Source organism: Plectropomus leopardus, chromosome 15, assembly GCF_026936395.1.
Source record: "Plectropomus leopardus strain MGB_pleo_1.0 chromosome 15, ASM2693639v1, whole genome shotgun sequence".
NCBI classification, from domain to species: domain Eukaryota; kingdom Metazoa; phylum Chordata; class Actinopteri; order Perciformes; family Serranidae; genus Plectropomus; species Plectropomus leopardus.
Genome location: NC_142190.1, coordinates 9,317,064 through 9,344,202, shown reverse-complemented (window position 1 = coordinate 9,344,202; position 27,139 = coordinate 9,317,064). Strand labels below are relative to the sequence as shown.

At 37.2% G+C, this 27,139-nt stretch overlaps 1 protein-coding gene across 1 annotated transcript in view; it reads left to right on the top strand.

Moving 5' to 3' along the window:
* Nucleotides 1-2,337: 2,337 nt before the first annotated feature.
* Nucleotides 2,338-27,139, top strand: part of tlcd3a (TLC domain containing 3A) — a 35,264-nt gene continuing 10,462 nt past the window's right edge. Inside the window, exons 1-4 of the mRNA XM_042499283.2 lie at nt 2,338-2,685; nt 12,516-12,602; nt 18,822-19,041; nt 25,298-25,393. Of these exons, the coding sequence (XP_042355217.1) occupies nt 2,564-2,685; nt 12,516-12,602; nt 18,822-19,041; nt 25,298-25,393 (525 nt within the window). The 5' untranslated portion in view covers nt 2,338-2,563. The remainder of the gene's footprint in view (nt 2,686-12,515; nt 12,603-18,821; nt 19,042-25,297; nt 25,394-27,139) is intronic.

Genomic DNA, 27,139 nt, shown 5'->3' with positions numbered 1-27,139 from the left:
TCAGCAAGATGACATCCTTATTCAGGGAAAACAAAACCTAATCACTGTTAAGATTGAATGAAATAATGAATTAAATTAATATGTTTTATGTGGTTAAAGTTATCTTAGTTTTAGGCACAAAAACTACTCGGTTAAGTTTGGGGAAAGATCATTATTTGGGTTAAGATTACTACTCTGTTAAGGTTCAGTTTATCCACCTTTACCTCTTTTACATACTTTGCTGCTCCATGATGTTAAACTTAACTTCCTCCTCTGTTCCTGCCATAATTACTTTGGCAGCTAGAGGGCTTTGTCACTTGAGTGCGAACATCTTGGCAGCCTCAAATATCTGCGTTGCATATGTGTCAATATCACACATACAGAGGTTTAATATATACCATCAGTTTGCAAATTAACACGTTTTTATTTGCATCTATTTTTACATCATGCAAAATTGTCACAGTGATAATTAAACAGAAGCAAACTTCCAAATTATAAATCCAACACCTCTTTTTCAGCTCACTTAATATGTGACTTCCATAAAACAAAAAAGAAACTATAAACTTAATTTTTCTGTGCCCAGTGACTTAATTCACACAGAGATTTTGAAATCCAACTATTAGAGCAGTAGTTGGTAGTATGTTAACTTAAATGTCCCGTCACAGATGGAGGCTTACTTGGTGTATCTTGATGCTCTACTCTCTTTAACAACTGGCCAGCAGATGCTCCCCAACAAGGCCAGTGAAGCTGGGTCAACTGACTTTAAAGGGAACGTTTACTTGACAGCTGATAGCAGCATCTGATGGCTGATAGCTGGACTGCAGATACAGAGGTTTTGTCAGAGAGGTGTTTTTTCCAACTGTGGTATATTTTTTATCTCCATGGCACTATTCAGCCTCTGTGCTTCTTTAAGCTAATTGTTTTGGTTTTACATATATTGTTTTGTTTTATATATATATATATATAATCACAATTGATGTTGGGCGCACAAGATAGTAACTTGTACGTGAAAGATATTTGTTCCCACTTGTAAAACACAAGATCAAGATAATTAAATTATGGCGGCAAAATAATACGTTTCCACAAGATATTAATTTGTGCACACAATATGATATTTTGGTTCCACAAGATAATTACTTGTGTGCAGAGGATTCTAAAAAAAATTCCCATCTTCTATCTCCAGAGACATCATAACATTTGGTGTGATCATGCAGAACAAGGATGATAAACTCTGTTGTAATGTAATTTTTTGTCTAGCAACACTCTGTATCCGTAAGTATACAACTAGGAAATGAAATCCCCCAAGTTTATTTTTTTTTTTTGAATGAATTTAAATTGTATTTGAAATCCCCAAAACTTCTGAAATGACCAAAAGAACAAAAATGATATGATATCTTCAAACACTTCCCCACTGGAGTAAATGATTAAGTTCAGACTGAATTCCCCCGTGTATGGTGATGTATTTATTATTTATGTATTCTTTTTTTTTTTAACTTACTTTTTTTTTTATTTTACCCATACAAACATACATACATACGCACATAAATTTAACAAACACCAAGGAGATGTATATTATATAAAATTCCACTTGCTTGAGATCCTTAAAACTGAAAGTCTTTTCTTTTCCTTACAGAGTATGTGTACTTTACAAAATAAAACAACTGCACATATTACAGATACTTTTCATGTAAGAAAAACAATACAACGTACGAGTACTTTACAAGTGTGAAAAACAACTCTCCTATGAGAGAAAATGAATAAGTAAATAAAAATAATAATAAAAAGGAAAAATGTGAAAAAAAAATTATTTATGTATTCTAATTTGATTTATTTTATTTTAGTTCATTGAATTTATTACTTAAAACATGACTGGACTGATACATTTACACTGTAGCCTATTGAAATTATATATGAAATTATATGTCCCATGGTTCTGTTTCTTGCACTGTTACACTGTTACTTGTGTTACTTGTTTTGTTTTGCACTGCTAGACTCGTACTTTTTATATTTTATATATTGTATCTTCTATTTTATCTGTTTTTTTCCCCTATATTTATGTTGCACCAACCCACCAGAACAAATTCCTCGTATTGTGTTAACTATACCTGGCAATAAATCTTTTTCTGATTCTGATATATCTATTCTTTTGTTTATGTATTTATTCACTTTTTTATCAAGTAGTGCTGTTCCCTTTGACAACACTTTATGGTGACGCTGTGAATTTCATGTTGCCACGTTTGTTTGTTAATTTTGGAAATTTGGAAAAAAAAAAAAAGTCTTTCTTGTGAAACTCCTCACCGGAAGTGCCACCTTTATATTCCGGCGCCGGGTCAAGACTTTTATTTTGACAGTCGCTGTGGGAAGGTCCAGTGTGTGTTTCCTCGCCTGTAACTCGACAGTGGTGCTGCTGCTGAGCCTCAGCGGAGCGTGAGTGTGTGTGTGCGGATGGTGGACTGTTCCCGGTGAAAAAACACCGACCCCCCGGCCCGCACTAAAATGCCTCATCGCCGCGTGTAACCGGGCGAAACTCGCGGTGGGGAGAGAGTCAGGTCTCCGGGCAGGTTTAGAGGAAAATAAAGGCAGGATGTTGCAAGTTTTAGCTTGTGGCGCCGTAGTTTTCCCCGGTCTCTTCTTCGCCTTCAGGAGAATCCTGCCGTGTGTGTTCAAACACTGGAGCGATGCCGACGTGGTACTGGTCAGCGAGAGGTAAACTAGCTAATTTCATCTCTTATTTTACCACACACACTGCCGAAATATCACTTAACAGTAAGCTAATGTGTAGCATTTGACCTTGTTTGCAGGCTCGCGCTAGTAACGGTTCCCCCCATTCAGTTAGCTTGCTTCTTGATGTATTTTCTTTTTTTATGCAACGTTTTTAAGATCATTGTTACCGAAATTGAATTGCAGATTTTCTGTAGTTGCTATTTTACTTCTTTTGTTTTTGATTTAGTGTTATCGCTGCTGTGCAAAATGAGCAAAGTAATCCCTACAATGATGATTTGCAGATATCACAGTAAAAGTATGGGTCCCTGTAGGAATATATAAATGCTGTAGACATACTATAGAAGTACCAAAAGTACATGTGCATATTGAGGCTTCGTGGACGTGCAGTTAAACGTTTTTCTGTGTATATTGTGTATAAAAGGATCATATTGTGTTGGTATTCAAAAGTTCTACCACCGTGCATGATTTTATCGTGGTTCACATGCATTAAGGGACTGTTCGTTATTTATGAGAGGGGAGGGGGTGCTGCAAAAAGGGGGAGGCATGTCAAATATTTTTTAAGCACTGGGGATGTAATTATGTTTTATATTTTGGCCTAGAGGAATGGCCTACAACAAGGGTTGCAGCGATATACAGTTTACAGGGTATACTGTGATATGAAGTTGACGGTTATTATAATGTGTACGTTTGCTTAACCACAATATTGGAAAAAAAAATGCACCCGAATAGAAAATCACCCCGTTATTTTATTTGCATATACTTATATTAAAAAATGGTTTCAAGTCTTAATTATAGTGATAAAACATATGTTTAACCAAAACTAACCCTTCTGTTTTTTCTATGAAGAGTAACCCCGACTGATAATACTTTTTTTTTTAACTCTGTGATACTGTGAACATGCAATATTTTCTGAGATTCTTGTTATTGTATTGTGAAAATCTCATAACAACCCTACATACAACTCAAAATGGCTGTATTTCATATTTCTTTTACCTCTTCTTTAAACTAATATGCCTTGTGATCTGAAGGCATGTTTTTAGTAACTGTTTGAAACCTGGATAAAGTTAAGTTGTGTTGTGCTGCCTTCAGAGGCCTTTCACAAACATTTAAACCTTTGAAAACTTAATTAATTGGTGTGATTTCTTTTTCAAACATGGGGAAAATGGCAATGAGCAACTTGACAAGAAATGTGCCACAAATGGCATGAAATAAGTAAAACATGACAAGGAAATTACCAAAAAGTTTTCTTCAAAAAATATGGTGAAAAAGTAGAGAAAACTATATTCATAAATTTATATTCAAAATTACGTTACATGAAAAAATGTATGAATAATTTGTAGCACTTCTTTTTTGGGCCAATTTTGTTTTTTTTCTCCTTGCTTTTGTATCTCTCTTTTTATTCTATATTTTTAATTTATTTTCACGTAATTTTCTTTTGACTTTTTATTAATATCTTAATTTTTGGGCCATAACCTAAGTCATTAATAACTTTCTTCCCATGCTTTTGGAAGAAAACAAGCCAATTTCCTCTGGATTCAAAGTGATAAAAATCATCAAATATACACTATTTATCATAAACAAAGACCATAAAACAGAAACTTTCACTGTATTTTCAAATTTCCAATGGTTCTTGAACATATTATGTGGGACAAACTCTATTGTCAGAAAAAAATATAAAAAATCTAAGCTTAAAATGGAGATATTTCATCAAATTCACTATATTTTAAATGTCTCAACTGAAATTTTGCCAAAAGTAAACCATTTGCATTAACTAACCAGCATGCATGACAAGTGAAAACAAGGCTGTTTTTAACTCTGAGATTTTGCCTCAACTTTTCACTGACAAACATCAGAGGGGCAATTTTTAAAATCTAACAACTAATTTATGGTGGAGTGATGGTCATTGCATTTTCCCCGAGACTTGGGAGAGGGTCAAGAAAAAAGAAAAAAAGTTGCGCCCTTTTACCCTCCTCTTTTGATAAATAAAGAACAGTTCCTAAGTAGCCCGGGAGATCATTAAAACTTGCATCCACCAGTGGCCTTGTAAGTGGTCCAAAAAGGAGGTGTGAGACATCTTATTACATGTGAACAATCAAGCTTGATCCATGTAATTTTATACACAAAGTCATTTGATCTGCAGCCTCTTCAGTAACTTTTACATCTCGTGGCAAACTAGTAATGATGACTATAGTTAGTGTGTGTGGGTCAGTGTGACTCGCTCACATGTGCACAGCTCAGTTCAATGCTCATTTGTACACTGTCACTCCTGCTAATCCTCCTCTGAGCGCCGGTCAGGGTCGACTGCTGAGTTAGCTATGCACTGGAAAACACTGAACCCTACTCCCGAATCACGCTTCTACTAATTTACTAATGCTCATCTAACGGAAAATGTTCTTACAAGCGTCCACGCCTCAGGGGATATCGCACTGCTTGTTCACGACTTAACCAGCCTCTCATATCTGCCGTATCCGCTCTGCAACAGTGGTCCCAAGCTCAGATCATGTTCAAGTGTTTGGTTTTGGTGGAGCAGTGTCAGGAAATTCACCAGGTTTCACCTTTACTAAAATAATATGTCTAGTTGTTGACATTTCTTCTAACTACAAAGTGACTGTGTTTATTTTTTCACTAGTATAAAAACTTGTAAACAACATTCTAATCTAAGTTTAAAGCATAACCATTATAATAACAAAGAGCTTTAGAATAAGAGGTGAGAATAATCCTCAAAACAGCACAGAAAACGATAATCCACTCACACTTTGTTGTTGAGAGGCAGCATGGCAAGTCTGTTCTTAATTTCACTTCACTAAAATGTATGTATCTATGAAACTATAATGCTCAAAACAAAGATGTTAAAAAGATTAAAAAAGGGTAGAAAACATAGATATTTTTACCACTCATGGGGAAAAAAATATGATATGGTGTAAAGGAAAGGACTCGATGTTAGGGTTTATCATCTGTAGGGCTGCAAAGCAACTTTTTCAATAAAGAAAATGTTTTTTTTAACAGTTCACAACCCCAACACTCAGTTTACTATCAGATGAAATAAAGAAAATCAGTAAATTCTCATAAGAAGGACCTACTTTACAGTTTGCATTTGTGCTTGAAAAATGACTAAAATGATTAATCATACATCAGCATAGTACTGTATGTCTTAGGACAGTGATACTCAATTTGTGGCCTGTGGGCCAAATCTAACCCCCTATAGGGTGCTGGGTGGCCCCCCAGCTATTTTTTGATTCACAATAAAAGTGAAGTGATTCACACTAGGAACTGCTTTTGTACTTCTAGTATGCATAAGGAGCTAGACTGCATAAAATAGCATCAAAATGTAGCTTGTTTATAAAAAAAAATCCAGAGGAGGACCCCCCGCACCCCTGACAGAGGTTCTAGCTAAGCCCCAAATGTCCTGAAATCCCAGTGTCCTAAAATCCCAGAAATGTCCTAAAATCCCAGAAACTTCCTATAATCCTTGAAACGTCATTAAACCCTAGAAGCGTCCTGAACTTCCAGAAATGTCCTAAAATCCTAGAAACATCCTTAAGTCCTAGAAACATCTTTAAATTCAAGAAATGTCCTAAAATTCTAGAAATTTCCTGAATTGTCTTTAAATCCTTAAAAGATGTCCTAAAATCCTAGAAACATGTATGGGGCTGCTGCGTCTGGCTCCTGGCCTCCTGTCATTTTGAAAAAGTGCCCCCCAAACAGAGCAGGCTGCGTATCGTCGTCTTAGGACACTTCAGACTGTCATCTCAGTCTTTGTACGTCTGCCACACAGGGTGAACTTCCCCATATGTGTCCAGCGTGTCTGTAAAAGAGAGAAGTGGGTAATGAGTGTCAGCAGTGATTACCATCATGTCTGAGCGGACAGAAAGATGTAACAGCACTGACCGCATTACGTGATTGACAGGTGATCTCTCAGAGTGCTGAAACACGACAGCAATCAGAGCTTAACATCAAATATGAAAACCTGCCAGCAGGATGACTGCCTAACACCAAATATATAAAATCAGCTAACAGGATCTCATATCCTACCAGGTGCATCTCTAGCCTCGTTCTAACAACAACACTTGACTTCAGGAGGGATTATAATGTTCAACATCAGCTGGCACACTCGGCTTAAGAGTCTTTCGGCCACAATATGCCTTTTAAATTTCACACAGCAGCAGTGCTCTTAACCCTTCGAAACCTGAATCGACATCACTTTTCATGTCCTGCATTTCGAAACCTTTCATGAGTATTTAAACCATTGAACCCTCAGCAAAATGGTTTGATTTATTCTCCAAAATCGTGGGGGAAAAGGCAGTGAGCAATTTATGACAAATGTCCCGAAAGAGAATTTGTAGATATAATTTTGATATATTTTTACATAATTATATATATATTTTTTTTTAAATCTAGAAAACTATACTCAATATTGTTATGATCACATATTTGAAATTATGGTATGTAATAATTATTATTTTAAAGCACATTTTCAGGTCATTTCCTTTTCTTTTTTTTTCCCATTTTTTGTTGTTTATTTTCAATAAATTCTTTTGGTAACTTTTTACTAATTTCCTGCAACTTTTTTTGTAAGTTCTTCATAAGTTGCTCATTACCTTCTCTCCATGTTTTTAAAAGAAATTGAGCCAATTTGCTCAGGTTTCAAAGGGTTAATGGGTCACCAGCCGAACACCTTAAGTAGACACAAATCTATATTACTTCAAGAACACAGTAAAGTAGGCATAAACTGTTCAGTGTAACTTAATATATACGTGCTATTTGTACTAACTAATTTGCCTTCCCCATACACAAAGAGCAGTGGATAAAGTCATAGGTACAGTTAACACTATGGTGACGTCATTTTAAACTAAAAAAGTGCACTCAGTAGAGGGCCGATCTCTGCCAGGTGTTCGACTCAACTGATCGCGACCGCTCCAGTCAATTCTTGTGATTCCAGCAGACGTGACACAGCCTGTCCCAGAAGCATGCTTGAAAGTCATAAAAATACACACCTCGCCTGTTATTGACAGAGCTACTGCATGTAGCGCAGGACAGATCGATTTCTCATGATATGTGAAATATAGATACAATAAGATTATGAGATTGTATGTATTTTTGATAACTAAAACACAGCCACAAATTTTTGATACATCTCTCATTACAAGGGTCGTGGGAAAAAATCAATACAGCATAGTATTGCAATACTAGTTTGTTTTTTTTTTTTTAATCTTTGAATTGTTAATATCATAAAACGTTTGGTAGCCTTTGAGAATAATATATTAAATTGTTTTTTCAGGCCACTAGAACATTTTGCTGCTGTGAAATAAAATTGGTATGAACAGACTGAAAACTAAATCTTATTAGATAACACAAATGGTGACAAAGTTTTCCTTTGGACACATAATTTACAGTTGAAAAAAGGTAATAAATCTTAATAAATCACAGTATATTTTAGCGTTAGATGTTTAAAATGGCAACGATACTGTGTTGTGACTTATGTAGCCTGAAAAAAATTACATCGTTGGGCCTCTGTTGATTTACACCCCTACTCATAACTGGACTTTTAACTTTGTCTGAAGGCTACAGCTCAACAAATTAGGAAATAACAACAATTAACATGATTTAAATGGACAAAAACAACCCCAAAACATTAAATTAGGCTACATAGCCTGTTTACTTAGATATGGTAAAAGCACCAACTACTGATGGCAAGGCTTGTTTTTAGCCGAGCTGATTTCCGGAAAGCCTCTGCTGTTGAGCGAGTGAGGAGTCAGCATATACTGAGGGTATAAAACAGTCTGTAAAACAGGCTTGTCAACAATTGTAAATCTACAAAACCACGAGAGGTCCTCGTGCATAAAAGGAAAAATGTGTGCACAAAAATTGGGCTGATTGTTCCAGTAGTATGTGAGATTAGCTGCGGAGAGACACATCATGACCAAACATGTGACCCCCCTCAAGGCTTATGCTCGGCGTAAATAATAATCGCCTCCGAAAATCTGAACTTTAAACAGTACATTTATCAGATCTAATATTTGCCATTGCGAAATTGAATTAAATTATACAATGGTGTGCTAAAATACAAGAGGAAAGTGTTTTTTAATAAATTTAAAAGAATTGATACCTTTTTAAAAGCTATTTTTTTCTTATGGTTATGGTTGTTTGCCTTATGATGACCACTGTCATAGCTAATATAGCATGTTATAGCTAATTATCATAATTACTTATTTAAAATTATGGTAGAGCATTATACATTCTTAAGCACCTTTTCCTTTTCAGGTAATTTTTTTCAGACTTTTTACTTATTTTGAGGTCATTTCTTCTTGTATTGCTCATTGCCTTCTTCTTTTGTTTTTGAAAGAAATCAATTTGCTCATGTTTCAAAGGATTAAACAAATTTAGAAGGATGTCATATAGGAACCAGCTGGTTTTTAAACAATGAATCGATTAGTGAAAGTATGAAGATCTTTTTCTGTTATTTGTCTTATTGATTTGTGTTTCCACTTCTAACAAAGTGGTTAAGGAACAATGCAGTTAGTGATGCAGCTGCATCCATTTGTTCGATTGAGCGGCCTTGATAGAGTTCCTTCTTGCCGTGAAATGCACTTTACCCTGTTTGCAGTTTTTGCCTCTGCTGTCACTTTTTCTTTCGCCCTGCTGCAGCACCAATGCAACTACAGATTACGTAGCCCATTTACTGGAGGAGCAAAAAAAAAAAACACCACTCCTGACTGTCAGACACTGTGCGTGTGACAGAACATGAAAGAGCAAGTCGTCCGTGTATAACGAAACAGTCAGGAGGAAGACTTGGTTGTAGTGTGAAAGGAAAGCCGAGGTTATTCGCCGGCCTGACACAGCAGGAAAGAAAAGACAACATTGCCGAACAAGGCAGCGACGCATTCTTCCCTTTTTCCCCTCCACACGCTACTCACCCCATCAACCTCAACCTTTCATCAGCAGAGAGAGAGGGGGTTATTGGCGGACACACAATGAATGGGCTGTGTAAAATCTGGGTCTTGTGATAGAGTATGCGACCATACAGCCCTAGAAGGCAGCGAGGCGTGGGGGTAAAATGTGTGTGTGTGTGTGTGTGAGAGTTTGTAGGGGATGGAGAGAGAGAGAGAGGCCAGTCAGTCTTTTCCAGCTCAGGCCTGTGGTTTTGTAGTTGCTGGTCACATGGCCTTCGTTGCCTTGCCGATGCCGGTGTCATGGCCGCATTCCCATGGAGATTGGTGCGAGGTGACAGCAGGTTCAGGCAGGAAGCCGCATAAATACACTCTTTGTTTCTCAATCTCGCCATTTGCAACACACGATTTACTCGTTAAAAAAAGAGAAAGAAAGCAGCCTTTATTGCCCTTGTAGAACTGGTCATTATTTACAGCAGGACTAAAAGTCTTAAGCTTTTCTTGCGCGAGGGGAATTCACGGGTCGTCTCGGTTCCTACCAGCTGAGACCTGAGTCAGGCTGGGTCCAAATAACATTGACTGGAATCAGATCTGCATTAGGTCCTGATGGCTGGAGTCTGGGCTTTGTGACAAAATGTCAAATACCTGAATTGCTCCATGGGGACGGGCTGTAGGATCTGATCACGTGGTGTATACTGTGAAGTACAGGAAAAACGATGCGTCTTACTGCTCATTTTGACCTCAGATGGTGTTTGATTGGACATTGTGCTACTGCAAGTGTTGCTGTTTGGCTGTTTGGGTCTGTTTGTTTGTAATTATCCTCAGGTCTATTTCACATCAGGTCTGACACCCCTATTGTCTGTTTTGGATCATATAACTAACAGTGTTTTGAGGGACTTTTTATTGCTCCTTTTTTAGTGTACGTATTCACCCAGCACAAGAGTGTCATCGGTGTGTGCAGTGATTAGCCGAACACATAAGCCAATGCAAAAAAAAAGATTTTTAAAATCTGTAAGATGTGTCAAAACCAGACAACACAACACAACCCAAACAGGAGGCTGTAAAGGAAACAAACACAAAGAAAGCTCAGATAAATGGGTCGACTATGAAGTCCAGTTTTTACAGTGCATATATGCGACAGTGAAATACAACACGTTTTTGACTTATCAGAGTTTGATAGCATAACTTTGCTATACTAATAGCTGAAAGTCTTATGTCACATCTGCATTTCTTCTTGTACTAGTGGTGCTAAACAAACAGGAAAAAAAAATCCTTTGACTCTCAGGGAGTCCCCAGATTGTTTGGTCTGAATACACCTTAAGTAAACTAAAGGACAGACTGTAAAGTGCCCAAAATAGGAAAGGTGCTTCCTCTGGGGAGCAGAAACTGGCTAAACTGGACATCTTGATGATTTTTGTGTGCAAAAGATAATTCTGACAATTCAAGGATATTCATTTGTTTTTGAGAAAGCATGCCTGATGATGTATGGAGAGGCAAGGTCAGCTATAATTTTAGGAATCATCCTCTGAGGGCAGTTAATATCCAAGCCAAATATCATAGCGGTCCAACCTGTAGAATTTGAGGACAATAATCTTTGAAAATGATTATATTTCTGACTTTTTACTGCATCTAGACCTTCATACCCCCACAATTCTTTTCATAATCCTTTTTTTATTTGGAAAAGTGTAGCTCCAGGAGTACCATCCTATGGTGGTATTAATGCATATATGATTCATTTCTGTTGGCAAAGGGAGTTGATATTCCCCCTGCTCAAATCTTCTTAGCACACGATTAATCCTAAACAAGGCCTACAAACCACAAGAAAATGTTTAAATTCAAATCGAGTTTTCTTCCTGGCACACACAAGCCTCTCATCTATAACAAGCTGAGTAACTGTCGGACTTGGTGCAGTTTCAGAAGGTAACCCGTGTTTGTCTCCATTCACTGCTGTAGGTGGTGATGAGTCGGTGGTGATGTAAAGCAGCCCCACGAGGTGCTGTGAAAAGCTGAGACATTAAAACACACTGGTGTGTTAAAGGGGCGACTGTCTATTATAGCCGCAGCGAGTGTTGGGGAATAAATTACATGTTTTCTGATTTCAAAGCAGCTTACTGTCAGTGCTGCCAAGTTGGAGAACGGCCAGGGAGAGAGCTTGTCTGAGCAAAAGCGGCCATTCATAGTTTGAACAAATTGGTGATATAATCCAGCGTCCTGTTTTAAAATGGCCAGAAATTAACTCTGTTGAACCGTTGGAGAAAATAATCGGCATCTTTTTGACTGTAAACTAACATTCATCGTGGTTTTCTTTCTAGTACAGACATAAAACATCACAGTCAGTAACCTTTTTTTAAGTTACTATTAACAGACCATGTGAGTATCCCTTTAAGATAGGTGCGACGCCTGTGAATGTTGTGTATGCCTTACGCCACCTCACACAGTGGGACTTCAAATAGAGATGTAGCAAGTTCTCCTATGTCACAGGTCTGTTTATAGACGAGGAAAGTCGAGGCCAAGCACTGCTAATCCCATGATGGTGCCCTGAACTTGAAGGTCTGACTGCTTGAGTTCACCTGAAGGGACACTTTTTTTTTTCCAAAACTCGACCTAGTTTTATCAGGTTTTACTCTGCTTGTAGAGCTATCAGTCACACGGAGAGGCAAATGAATCATATATGATTTATTTAACATCTGTTTTGTGAGACTGCACCTTAGCAGGTATAATGTTTACCATGTTCACCATCTTATTTTCGCATGTTAGCCTGCTAATATTGGATCAACCCTTTCCATGGCTAGCTAAAAACACAAGACAAATACTCTAATGCTCTATTGGATGCTGCTCAGAATGTAAATAACAAATGTTTATGAATGTTTTGATTTACTTTGTATGGCCTTTCTCTCTCAATCTTTTTACGTGTGTCTTTCTCAGGCTGGTGTCCTCCATCCATGCCGTCATGGCAACCACAGCAGGAGTCATCGTCGTGTCATCATGCCGGGGCAACATCATTAATGACAGGTGAGACTTCATGTCATCAATCCCCTTCATAAAATATAGTGGTAACCCATACATCTTAGGGCCCACTGATTTCTCCACTCAGTGTTAACGCTTTCTATCCTGCACCCATATCAAAAACTTTAATTTAGTTGTAGATTAAAATACAGATATATCTTTTTTTTACCAACCAAATTCATTACATCTTAAAACGGAAACCCATAGTTGTTTGTCTTATTCAAACAGGTCCAGTTACTAAAATTTCCTCCCAGCAAAGATCCAAATCTTATAATGTCTATATTGCTTTCGACCTCTGCGTCTGTCAATAAAATCAACAATGTCAATTTCCACATAATTTCAAAAATATTGTAAATTTTCAAAGTAGAATACCTGTAACATACACATGCATTTATGTTGTATTGAAAAAATATTTATCTTGACCATAAATAAAATTAGCACAATGACTGTAAGGCCTACATTTCAAGTAAAAGAAAACAATACTGAATCTTAAGAATAAAATAAATAAAAAGTATGTGTGAAAATAGAGCTTTTCTCTTTATTATGTTTATTTTTTATGTTTTTCTCACTTTCTTAACTAAAGAGAGAAATGGGCCTGTGACTTTCGTGTCAGTAGTTTGAATCTTGTCTTGAATGTTTGTCATTCAAACATGGTCAAAGTGTGTTGTGCTTCTTTGGTTAGATCAGATTAAACAGTAAAAAGTCTGTAGCCAGAAAGTAACAGGTCAGTCTATAATCACAACCATCGGGGAAAAAAAAGTTCTATGATGATTACTATTATTATGCTATTTAATTTATCATTACCAATATAGTTTTAACAAGGTAACAGGACTTTCATGTAAAAAATAATAATAAATCATGAAAGCCTGAGAATGAACTACTTTTCATGCTTCAGAATTGTGTAAAGTCAGAAAATAACCCAGTCTAAGCCCGAATTACACACTCGGCACACACAGCCGAGAGACGAGAAACAGTCTACCTCTTTGTATCTGTGTGTGTGAATGCATTGTAAGCATTGGCTGAGCCACAGTTCAGTGTCACATGACAAAACTTGATGTATTTCTTTTATAAAAAAAAGACCCTATCTGCTTGGTTTTTCCTTTTTAGAGAACTACTAAGAGATCAAAACATCCCGCACCTTCATAGGTTTATTAGTCTATGTATATTACTGCACTTCCTGTTGTGAATTGTAATTAAAAAACATTGTTTTTATACATGATTTACCAGTTTTCTTGTATATTTGTGTCAGTACTATAGTCTCTACAGGGGGCGTGGGAGATATATGTCGAATATACTCGAGGTATTGAGGCTTGTTCCACGTGTGATATATAAAATGACTATATTGTGAACATCGAGTAGGGTATAAAATGTTACATAGGTTTATAATTACCAGAGTTTCAGTTTTCTAGCTCTCCTCTGTGGCCCTCCACCTCTCACAGACACACACACAAAGAAGGGCTTTTGCAGATCTGATTGTGACTTTTAAGTTTTTGTGACCATGGAGCGCTACTGCAATTTGCAAACACTATTAATATATGAACTGGAGAGCTTTTAGTTTGTTTCCAGCTTACAATGAATAAATCACCACGTTTAACAGCCCTGCAGTAACAGTCTTAACTTAACAAATAGGAGTGGTGGTAGTGTGAGCATCTGAGGTGTGTGTTTGTATTTGCAGAGCTCCGATCACGACTACTTAGTCACATTCATGGAACACCAGTGCGACTTGGAAATCTTTGCAATATATAAATTAGAGAGCTGTTTTTGAATGAATCCTTATGGTTAGATACACTGCAGTATCTGTTTATCAAGTCCAAAGCAAAAACATTGACACTTCCAGCCTAAGACAAGCCAGGTCCTTCAAAATAAAAGCACTATGGGTCCCAAGCTGATTTTTTAAATTTCACTCTAAAAGTACTTCATTTAACTTTCTTATAACCATATTTTATTAAATGTTATTATAACAGTAGTGTGTTCAGCTTTACCATATGACAGTAGCTACTTTATTTAACCTTATTGTAACTGCAGTTCATTCAATAACTCTTTATTTGAGTAGTTAACATTACAACATTTAAAAATATGGAGATATGTATTGTGTTCTGTGATATAGCCTCAAAATATTGCAATATTATTTTAAAGCCATATCGCCTAGCCCTACTTTACAGTATGATGGCTGCACTAGGGTGGAAAAAAAGGGTTACCAGTGTACCTTCACCAGGATGGTCCAGGGTTTAAGCTGCCCTTAATATCCTTGAAGATAAAACAGTTGTACCGCTGTGCTATATCTGTACCAGAGAGGTTGCTACAACAGTGTTTTGATCTTGGCACTCTTCAGATGTGACTGTACTGCTTCATGTCATAGATACATCACAAGCAAGTCAGGCCACAGTTGATACATTATGTACAATTTGGGTGCAAAAGGGAAGTTTCCTGATATTCTGTTTAAGGACAATCTATTCTTTTCACCCAAGCTCTGCCCCTACATCGGCCACCTGGCAGCAATTTAGTGTTAGCATAGCATTAGCCTTCCCGTGCAGTTCAGGGAAGTGTGACGCTAAGCTAATGCTAGCGTATTAATCCCACTGAGTCAGTGGCCAGACTCGGGCAGGCCCAGTTTCAGGCTGCTAATCTCTGCCGCCCCTCCCCTTCACCCGCAGGGCTTAATTCCTCCACAACGCTGCTCAGTTCTGCTGTCCTGTGACGTGCACACGGCCTGGAGCTTATCAGACACATGCTCCAGAGTCAGACCCACGAATACTCTAATACTCCATCACAATCTGTCACTTTATTTAGCCTTCATTGCTTCAGATGCAGTAACTTTTGCAGGGCTTTGCAGTGGAAAAACCCCCAATACTGAGGAAAATGCATTTCATACAACCCAGTGAGTTTGCGTGTCCATATGTGTAGTGTGGATCATATTCTACCCTATTCTAACACAAGGATGATTTTGGTATTCGTGCTCTCGTCATCCAACAGCTCCACTCGTCTCTCCTAAAGGAAAATTGTGGTTTATAACAACTTAGACCTTTTCCCACCTTGTTTCCTGTCAGTTATAACAACGTTATGACAACATACATCACAATCTACAGACTTACTTTCTGGTTGAAATTTGACCCATTGTACTTTCTGTAGACTATATGGTATTGCTCTCAACATTTTAGGTGCTCACGTGACACTTTTTTACCCTGTTACTGGCATCTATAGTTGAGACTTTTTGGCCAATATTCACTTTCTTGATATCAGTTTTTTTGTAAAGGATCCCTTAAATGTTTCTTTTTTAAAATTGTGACCAAAATATGTACTAAGCAGTATATTTTAGTGTTGAAAAATAAGATTTGTCATTATATGCATTTACATGGACCCTAACATTTCACTAATAATCAGAATAATGTCCCAACCAGAATAAAAATGCCTAATTAAACAACCACAGTCAGTTGAGAGTGTAAACCTTTAATCATCATTCAGTAGGAGATGTTAGCGCCTAGTAACCACACAAATGCCTAGTCCGAATTTAACTCTCTGGTTGGATTAAAATGTATTCTTTATGCACATGTTTGCCTCAGGTGGCTGTAATAACATCAGGTGTTGTGGGGACTGTGTGCGCCGCACACTACATGCCACAACAGCTGTTTCTACCTGCCTTCCTGTGCTGATTTTAACAGATAAAAGTTCCTAAATTCCCAAATTTTTAGTGCTCTGCTAGTGCTACGTTCTCATATGAGTGCTCTGATTAGTAAATTTGTTCTTTAAATTTTGAAAAAGTGACCTCATGTAACATTGTTGTTGCTACAAGGTATTGTGGGATCACTGGACATAACAATCCTCTATCTCTAACAGTAGCAGTAGCCTGCATTTGAGTTTAAAGAACAACAGTTAATTGTAGCGTCTGTCGATAGTCTGTATGTCTAGCTACAGAAAATAACCTGGTTTGTCACCTACTACTAAATGTATCAACCAGGTGGAGCTATTTTTTCTTCTTCTTCTTCTTCTTTAATTAATGTATTGAATTAATTAAATAAATTTCAGTAAAGTTGAAAAAAAATATTCTGTTACATTTCTGAAAAATAAGATGCACAAGTCAAGAAAGTTGTATTCGGGCATGTAAACGCACATCTGATATGATCACTTTATTAATTTTCCAAACAATTCAGTCGGCATCTCTTAGAATTATTTCAATAACACTGAAGAAATATTGTCCATGTAACCACAGATATTGTTTCTAAACTCATACTGTAGCTCGATACCAGTATTTCTAATACAAGCTAACTTTGGCCTATGCATTGGTTATCAAACTGATGACTCAATCAAACTCAAGCAAACTGCTGCCCCATCGGCTTCATTTTAGTGATGTTGCCATGATTTCATGTTAAGCAGTTGTTGTTGTTGTTGTGTACAGTGTCATTACAGTGTCAATTCCAATAGGAATTTTGCTTAAAAATACAAAAACACTGCCAAAGTTGCATTGAATTGGAATTGTTCCTTAAAAAGTGCCACCTGTAGAAATATAACTGCTCAACACAGTAATGTTTGACAGTACTAAAATTGTATTTGCGTAAATCTGCAAAGCTATATAGCCATATAAACAGGTAGCTGTATTATCTTTCCTGTTTTGCCCAGTCGCTCCTTTAGACTACATTAAACAGTTCATCTGTATTTTCTGTGGTTCTCAGTTCATTCTCCCCAGAGCTGTTTGTTGTGCCTTACTGCTCTTAATCTCCATTCACTGACCTTAAGAGCTGAAGAGCCCAGTCAGAGGTCAGGGGTCAGTAGCTCAGCTCTGCCCTGCAGCTTTACTTCGTGCTGTCCACATAATTAACCATCACGGTAATCGGTGCTTATTAGAGTGCTGCAGCCATCCAAGCTGTTTATTATACTGTACTTACATAAGCCTGCCTTAAAGCCTTTGCGTGCTTATGTGAGAGAAGCAAGGCATATAGGTTAAATGAGTTTCTGGCGTGTGTTTACTTTAACGGAAACTAAAGGTTATTAAGTTTACATCTACTCCAGCGTCTACTAGCACTAAATACTGAGATAATTCTACTTACAACTTAATCGTTAAGCTATCATTGACTGTGAGATGGCCTTTTTGTGAGACTGATAAATGTTTAAAGGGCTGGATTCTGGTCAAAATGAGAATCCAAATGATCTGACTTAAAATAAAGATTAATTAAAAAAAAACATTTCTTTATAAAATCCTTTTTTTTCATGATATCTGAGGTCACGATATTATAAATAAATAAATATCCAAGCTGTCTCTATGCAGTAAGAACAAACAAAATTATCACTACTGGGAAAAGACATATTGTAATATAAATAAATAAATGAATAAAATGATAGCCATATGTCAGATGAAGCCTGGTGCACCTGTTTGCAAACCATTTTTTTTCACCTCCAGACTCCAGCAGGTTAGTGCATACTTCACCTCTGTGTGATCCTCACAGATAGACGGACTGTTCATGTGAAAGTTATTGCTGATATTGGTGATGATGTGTTGACACTTGGCAGTGGTGCGGTTGAAATTTGACTCTTTGTTTTTCATGTCATGGTAATACTTCTATTCTGATTTACCTTTGTTTATTGTATACTAGTGCTTTTGTCTATTTCCCTTTGTTTTGTTTTCTCTTCTGCATGGTCTTCTTTGGGAAGATGATGTTGAAAAATTTAAAATTCAATAAACTTTTGGTCATAAAAGAAGTTATTGCTGATAAAAAGAGACTGCCAGGCTCATGTATGATTTCATAACTCAATTTAGAGATAGCATTATATATTTTTGCAGATAGTGTTAAAAAAACACAATAAGTAGATCGGGGTGAATTTTCATTATCACTAACATCATGAATATCGTGTCGATATCACATTAATGCTCACCTGCAGCAAATAACCTCTGTTTTCATCTCTCCATGCAGTTGTCTGATTGGGCAAGTAAATAATAAATGTGATGTCTAATGTAAATTATCTGAAAGAGAGCTTTTCCAGCTAAGCTGCTTCTGTGAGTCTTCCTCACCACCAAGTGTTGATCAGGACTGATGAGAAAAATCTGACATAGGACAAAAGACGTTAATTTAGAGGTTGACAATGTCTTATACAACATAACATTACTAATGTTAAATATCTCTCGAACAATACACAGAGGCATTATCACAGAGGCATGACTTAAATTAGCAATCTCAGTATGATAAATGAGTACACAATAACATAATCCCTTATATTTTGTTTGTTCTTCCTCAGGCACTGGCTGGCCACCTACTTTGTCATCTGGTACGGTGTGCCCTACATGACGTACGACATCTTCGCCATGTACCTCAGTCACTACCACCGCTTCCGCGTCAAAGGGCACGAGGACTATAAGCAACATTCGCTGAGGACAGTAAACTCCTTCGTCCGCAGAGAGTTCCTGCTGGTGTTGCATCACATCGCCCTGCTCACTATCCTGCTGCCTGTCACACTGGTGAGGAGAGGGAGGGAGGGATGGTGGAAAAAATGAGGGAGAGATTGAGGCAGTGTTGATGAGGTTTTGTTGTCTTCAGTCAAGGCCAATAATTAAGATCAAAACTGAATGTAATGCACGAAGTGCTGGTCGTGATGGATCATAGCTCGCTGCACTGGCTGCTGCAAGGAATCACTGTCCTGCAGTGCTGGTGCTCAAACGATTAGCATCACAGATCTTCATCAACACTGTGGGATTACCGTCTGTTTTACTACAACTGTCATGGATCTCATGGGGTTGTCCAATGTGTGACAGCAACACCAGTTTGATACAGTTTTGGCTTATTTCTATTCTAAAGTCAATATATCGTAGTTGTATTTTGCTTTGTAAAGCTAGCATTAATCGCATCACAGGTGTGCATGTATGTTGTGCATCCCCAAGAAAGCAGATACTATCCTGCATACACCAATCAATTAGTCGATTAAGACAGACCTAATCTGCAATAATTTTGATGATTGTTTAATCATTTAGGTCATTTTTCAAGCAAAAAATAAAAAAAACTTAACTTCTTCCAGTTTTTTAAAATGTGAGGTTTTTTTTTTTGTTTCTATTCCACAATACTAAACTGAATATATTTGGTTTTTGAACTACTGGTCGGACCAAAAATGAAATTCTGATATGTCAATTTTCACTTTGGGAAATTGTAATAGCTATTATTCTTTTTATATTTTATAGTCCAAATGAATAATATATTAATCGAGAAAATTTGTCCTACTGAAGGGTGATTTTCACATTATACATTAAGAGACTTCTGACCATTTTTTCAAAGCATACCATAGTGCCTTTTTCAAGTTTTAATTATTCATAATTTCCCACCTTTAGGCAGCAGTTTCTTTTTATTCCAGTATGGTAAATCAGCTCAAAGGGAGTTGAAACTTGTGTCTGAACTGTCTGAAATGTGATAAGTCATGTGTTCTCATAGTACTCTGTACTGCCAGTAATGCGTTATTAGTGTTTGCTGTAATGTAGTGCATTGTTTTCAAATCAATCCATGCTTTAAGCTGCATTATCTCCTAATGATTGCCTAAGTGGCAACAACAAAATAGACCTGATGCTCACTGTCATGGATTCCCAATCAAGTGATTTTCAACTCTCTGCAAGTCCCATTTCCGCCTGCACTAATTGAAATGGACCTTGAGGCTGCCTGGCATATGGTGAAGAGGCAATATGTTTAAATGAAAAAAAATGTTGCTTTGGAAAGTGGATGGTGGTAAAATAGACATAATATGAAGTGCATTAGTGTGCAAACATGCTAATCCCCTGGTGGCTGTAAGAGACTAGTGCACTGATAAACCGAAGTTTCTGAAACCAACAATCCAGCGATCATGTCAACTCCACATTACAAAAGGTCGATTTAACAGGGGTTTGCAATCGTCATACCTTATTTTTAATATCTACATCAACATTGAGAATGCCTTTGAGGCACCCCAAGCGTGCGCTGTTTTCCATGTTTGAATACTTAATTGTGTATGTAGGACGGCAGATATTTTTTGACTAAGTCCCAGCACTTAAAAACTGTAGCATTAGTCAAACTCTAACCCAAAGTTTATGCAGAGGAGTGGAAAACTTCAGTGATTTATTGTGTGGTCTATATACAATCCAATTTTGTCAGTTCAAAGGAATAACTAGAGTTCAGGCTCTAAGGGAGTAAATGGTGGGAAATGAGAGAGAACAGTAAGCTGATAATTATTGATTACCTTCTTTGAAAAAATGTCAACAATTTATTCTGTATTGTTTTCTTTTATGTCCTTGAATTGTAAGTGTTGCAAAGGGACAGATGCAGTAAGAATGGACAGGAAGACAAAATGAAAGGTGCAGGTTTTTTTCTGCTGAGATACAAGTGTTAGGAACATGGCACCAGGCAAAGATCTCAATGTACAAGAAAGCACAGAAAAGGATTGAATGGATTAATACACAGTCAGTTCTTAACCCTTTGAAACCTGTATCAACAGGACAAAAAGAGACAGGACAATAACCCCAAAAAATAGTTTTTAAAAGAAAGGAGAATTATTAGAAAATAATCCCAAAAAAGATATTCTCTAGAAAGTGTTTTCAGCACTTTCTCCAAGGTAATTTTCTTGTTTTTGATTTCTTATTTTTTTAATTTTATTTTTTGCTCTTTTTTAGGTAATTTTCTTTTAACTTCTTAACTATTTTTTTTGCAATTTTTGGGAGCCATTTCTTTGTAAGTTGCTTTTTTGCCTTCTCCTATGTTTTTGAAAGAAATCTAACCAATTTGCTCAGGTTTCAAAGGGTTAAGCAAGGGAGGGAGCAGGCAACACAAGAGGAGAGGTACTGTGGACCATGATGACTTTTAGTGCAGGTATAAACGGCAAATTGGAAACCTACTGAACTGTAAAACCGGAGTTCACTGTGAACACATTTTGAGCAGCAAAGCATGGGGAGGAAGTTCATAATAGCGCTCCACTTTCTGCATAATGCCTTACTCTGATGATTTCAGTGTTGGACAAAGTAGAAGCTCCCTTTATTCTGTGGTTGCAGTCGAATATAAAGACTTCTGTTTTCTCAAGGAAATATTTATTGTATCACACACTTGAATGTTATTCATAAGGTTATTCATAAGCTTTTCCGCTGATAGTGTACTTACGTGCCATGGAGTTCACAGAAACATGTTAACACAGCCACTCTCCTCTCCACGTAGTATCTGAGGTTAGCAGGCCAGGTGCAGTGGAAACCTGGCCCTTTTGTTTGCAGTGGCAGTCAGTGGCAATATGAGATCACATTACCCTACATTATTCAGCTCCAGCTGCAGTCATCCTCTCTTTTCTCTAAACCTGCCACCCCTTCCCTCTGATTCTCCTTTTGTTCCCTCACTCATCAGCTTTATGCCACTCTGGCCCGCCCGGGCAACACATGAGCTGGTGCACCAAACCTTTAGTGTTAATGAAAAAAACATCTACATAATTAAAATGAAAAAAAAAACCAACTATTTTTAGAGAACTTATGAGAATAATTTTAGAAATACCTTATTGCTGATGTGTTAGAAATTATAGTAAAGTTTGGAATAACGATAAACTTTTTACAATGCAAATTTGTATATGCTGTAGTAGCATAGCAGTAATTAATAACATTAATTAATGGCTGCATTCCCAATATGCCAGGCTAGTGAGTATGCACAATACCTGGACCCTTAAACTGTCCACTGTGAAAAAAGCCTATTGTACGATGATAATGTGAATTGACAAATGAGCCTGAAGTCAACAGCTGTTGATTTACCAGCTGAGCTATGAACCAACATAACCTAAATTACGGCTGCATGTAGAAATGCTCTAATTTCATCCATCAGATTGGTATCGGCCGCGATATGAGAAGATCACTGCTTAATGTGACCGATTTACACATTACATAGTGTATTTTTTTGCTGTCATTCAAAAAAATTCACTAATATGTATATTAATTCTGTCATTTCGGGCTTCCGACTCAATTTTTCATTTTGGACTTGGGAAAAGGAGAATACCAGTATCAGATTAGTACTCTGTATTCACTGATACCCTCACTAGGCTTGGGCGGTATCTATTTTCCCATTCCTTCATACCTTCCTGACATTTCACTGAGGTATACTGTATATGATGATACTTTTTATGCAGCACCTGAGACGTTAACCCCACCAAAGCCACCAACTCCGCACCTCCAGTTGTACATGAGACTGACTTTATCTCCATGTCAAGCTTTCACCTAGTGGCCGACTGTGATTCTCATGTTGTAAATGCTTCCTTAGTTTGCACACAGGCGAATGCATGTAGAAAAACATTCAAAGAGATACTTGAACAGATGGTAAGCATTACACACTCGCAACCACAAATACACCTATTGTTTTCAGTGGCTGCAGGCAAACTAGTTGAGGGGAGTGGTGCATTAGAATAGTGTATTGTGGCTTACAGCTCAGATCAGCTGTACCACATCTCGAATTACAAATATAGGATTAAAACCAAAAACAACCCAACCCTTTAAGAAGCCTTATGTGGCCTCTGACTGTTCTCTAAGTGGCATCCATGAGATACACTGTTCAATATGTGCTTGACAGGTAAAATATGTGCATGGCAAACTTTAATTTCTGCCTCATACAGCATCTCAAACATAGACAACAGTAGAGCACACCCATGACAGGTGGGGATGGGATGAGGTAGCCAGGTAGTCGGTTAGGTGTAGTGTAAAGTTCCCCGATGTGGTCTCAGTTCATTCTTTCATGGGCAGATGGCAGGGCCACGTCTGAAGCCACTCATGCTTTATTCATCATCAGCACACAGCAAGCTAGGCTACCAGACAGTGCTCGTCTTTTGTCTGGAGTCTCTTTATCCATCTAGACTGACTCACCTATTCTAGGATGGCCTCTCTAACTACACAGCACTGTGCCGCTGGTCAATATTTGAAAGCTTCATTCATTACTTATGTACAGGACATCAGCCCTGGCTCGAATCACGCTGCCTGTTTTTTTGCCATGTTGAAGTTGTGGCAGAAAAAGATAAGACCATTAATCCCACATTTTGGAAATTCACGTTTTACAGCAAGTTCAAGAGTCAGAATCAAAATGCAAAAAGTGTTTGAATGCAAAAAAAAATGATAGGATATTACAAAATACAAATGAGATAAAAAGAAAATTAAATAATCATAGATATAAAATCTATATACACTATATAAACCTTTCATTTATACAACTATTATATGTACATGTTTGATAATTGCACATAATAACCGAAATACACAAATGGTGTATAGTATATCTATTTCAAAAGTATAGAAATATGGCCTATAAATATTTTTTGCACAGTAAGTGGAAGAATATTACACAATAGGTAACTGAATGGCATATTACACCGTATAAATGTGTAAAATAACAGAAATAATGGACAATAAGAATGGAAAAATAGATAATTAAAGAAAAAATACATACATACATATATATATATGTATATATATATATATAATCTGATGTGGAAATTGTAAGTGAAGAATGGTGGAGACAGAGACAACAGTGTAAGACATCTGCCTTTGTACTTGTAGTTGCACAAAAAACGCAGAGATTGTCATACTAGTATCCACTAATGGGTTTTACTCAGAGTGTTGGTCTAAAATTTAATAAACCTAAATCTAATTTAGGATTTAAGCACGCACAGTGCAATTGCGTATGTGGAGTAGAGTACAGGGCGTGTTTACATACAAGTAACCAGGCGTTAAATTGAGTTTTTGTACAAATGTATTTATGTTTTGCTTCTAGGAGATGCACTGTGAATAAGGAGCAGTCTTACTATGATTCAAAGACTTTTACATTAGCAAGAATGTAGCACAGCATGGAAGTGAAAGCAATGCTCTGTTTATCCAGATTTGATACAAATACTTTAATAAATAATTGTGATATGTGATCCTTATGTCAGTATTGAACAATATCCGTTTAGGAGTCATGGTTTGGTAGAGCGGAAAAAAGGCATAAGGATGTGTTATTTGTCCTTTATTTTGAACAGTCAGTAGTGCAAGTACTAAAGGCAAACAAAATGCTCCTGCTGGGGACTGAGGTTGTACTTTGCCCCTACAACACTGAAGCAACCCCCAATGCACCATCCTTGTCTTATTCCCTGTGTTTTGTATGCACCAGACTATGATGGTTAGGCATGAAGACAAAAATTTTTTACAGTCTTATGGTTTACACAACTCGTATTTTTTCCTATGCTTTAAGAATGAATGAAATCTTAAAAAAGAAAAAAAGATAGTAAGACTATTACCTGCTTTTGTACCAACAGATTTATTAAAGATACGAATAGAAGCTTGCAACAGCAGGTGAGGTGAGCTGGCCATTTAGGCCTGAGCTTTGTTTCAATGACATGTCTCAGGTGCACCAAGTCTCTGAAGTGCTGCTGTCGACTGATAACTAAAGAGAAACTGTCCAATCCTTTCCAGGCCTACTTCTTATAACAGATCCACACTGACATCATTTCTTAACAGAACAGTTACACAAAAAATATATAGAGTATTAAATAAGACTATTCACGAAAGGCCATCGGCACTTTCAGTCCAAGTCTGTCAGAATCAGCCTTGAGAAACATGCGTGTCCAAAAACTGATCTGTCTTTTGAAGCCTCTCTGAGCATTTTTCCACTGAGACTGTTCCAGAAATTGTCCTTGAATGTCAGCTGTGTTTTTTTTCCGTGCTTATGTTTGTTTGCTCACTCTGTGCGTGTGCGCTCTGTTTGTCTGTTCCACAGTTCTTCAGAAGGGACCAGGGGGATTTCTTCATTGGCTGCTTGTTTCTAACAGAGCTCAGCACACCCTTCGTCTCCCTGGGGAAGATACTTATTCAGGTGAGACAGAGCGTACACATGTGCACTCACCAGACGCAAACAGACAAGTCATACACCTGTCATGTATCGCATGCTGTCGCTTTTATGTAAACTCAGTGTGCAGAGTAAACATGATTATAACATCGGCCACTGTTATTTTGTCACAGGTCAACCACCATATAGTTAAGCTGGGTAATCATTTGTAAACAAGCAGCACTTACACAATCGTAGCGTGGAAAATGTAACCAGGCACAACACATGCACTTTCAAAAATGGTATGCATAAGCTTTTAATAAGAATAATATCTGAAAATAGCCCTCCCAAAAACATGAGAAATTGATTTAATGGTGTGTTTTCTGCTTTGTGAGTAATTAACAAACATTCTCATGCCTGTCTAGCTATCTTACTACGCTAGACTGTTTTTTGACAGCCCATGTTTTTATTCACAAGCAGAGTCTATTCAGTTTTATTCTTCACTTTATTTTATTTATTTTTGACTACATTAAAGAATCGGCTGCTCTTTTTTTGATGTTTTTATTTTTATTGTCTTATATATTTAGATGTCCTTTGTACAACATGTTTAAGGACTCTGAAAATCAGTATATAAGTCTGGTGTATTATTATTATTGTTATTGTTATTATTATTATCATTATTATTATTATTTAGGCCATATAGAATAGCTACCAGACATATGTTTTAAATAGCCATATAATAGTGTTTACATACAACAGATTACATTTAAACAGCAATAAAACACTTGACATTAAATGACTTAAAAATAAACAAGCAGATCTCCTGAATAAAGTGAGTAATCAGAGGTCAAGTGGCCATCAAAATCATGTAGAGTTTTGAAATGTTGTCAATGAAAATATGTGGAAACCCTGTGGTAAGACTTAGATGTTAAAACTGCCGCCGGTTATTACGGTAGACTGCAGATGTTTTTGTGCTAGAATGGAAAGCTTGACAGGTGTGTGATACCAGCTTGCTTTCCATGCATGCAGAAAAGATGTGTGCCACACTGGGCCCAGTGTGTATATGTTGTTGCAGTGGAAATGGAAACTTGCACTGGAAAACCAAATACTAATAATGCATCATGATGAGCAACCTGCGCTAAATAAACCTTGATGTATAAAAAAAATTCAACTAGGGGATATATGCAGTTCTTCCATGATTACATGAGTACCAGTTCTATAAGTGCTGCCTTTAATTTATTCACCTTTCTATACTTCTACTGCAAATTTCTTGCTTGAATGAGTTAAGCCATATATGTAAACCTTATCTGAAAAGGTCCATTAGGGATTGAAATGCTGCTTCCATGGTATAAAAAAAAATGCAAGGATATTTTTTGAAATACAAACAGCTGACAGATGCTGTTGTCTGTCACCCTTGGTTTAGTTAAAGCCATTATACAATTATTTTTCCTGCTCGGGTGATGTGTGGTGCCTTGCATCATCTAAAAACCTGAGTATCTCTGTTTCATTTTGGATGTAGCTTGTCACTGTGCTATCAATAATTAAAATGCATGGCTCACCAAAAAACAACAAAAAAAACATCAGTCAGTAGCATTCAGAGCTAAGAGGCCATGGCACTCTTTACTCTCCCTGCCTCTTAACCCATTACCAGCAGTTAATGCCCTCATTAGTCGCACCCATACAGCGGGCATAATATCCCGCACTTTGGCGACTGCACTCGAGCTGTGCAGTCCGAGGCTGCGTGTTTTAGTAAAGCTGTAATCTAAGAATAGAAGAGCTTCACTGTGAAATCAG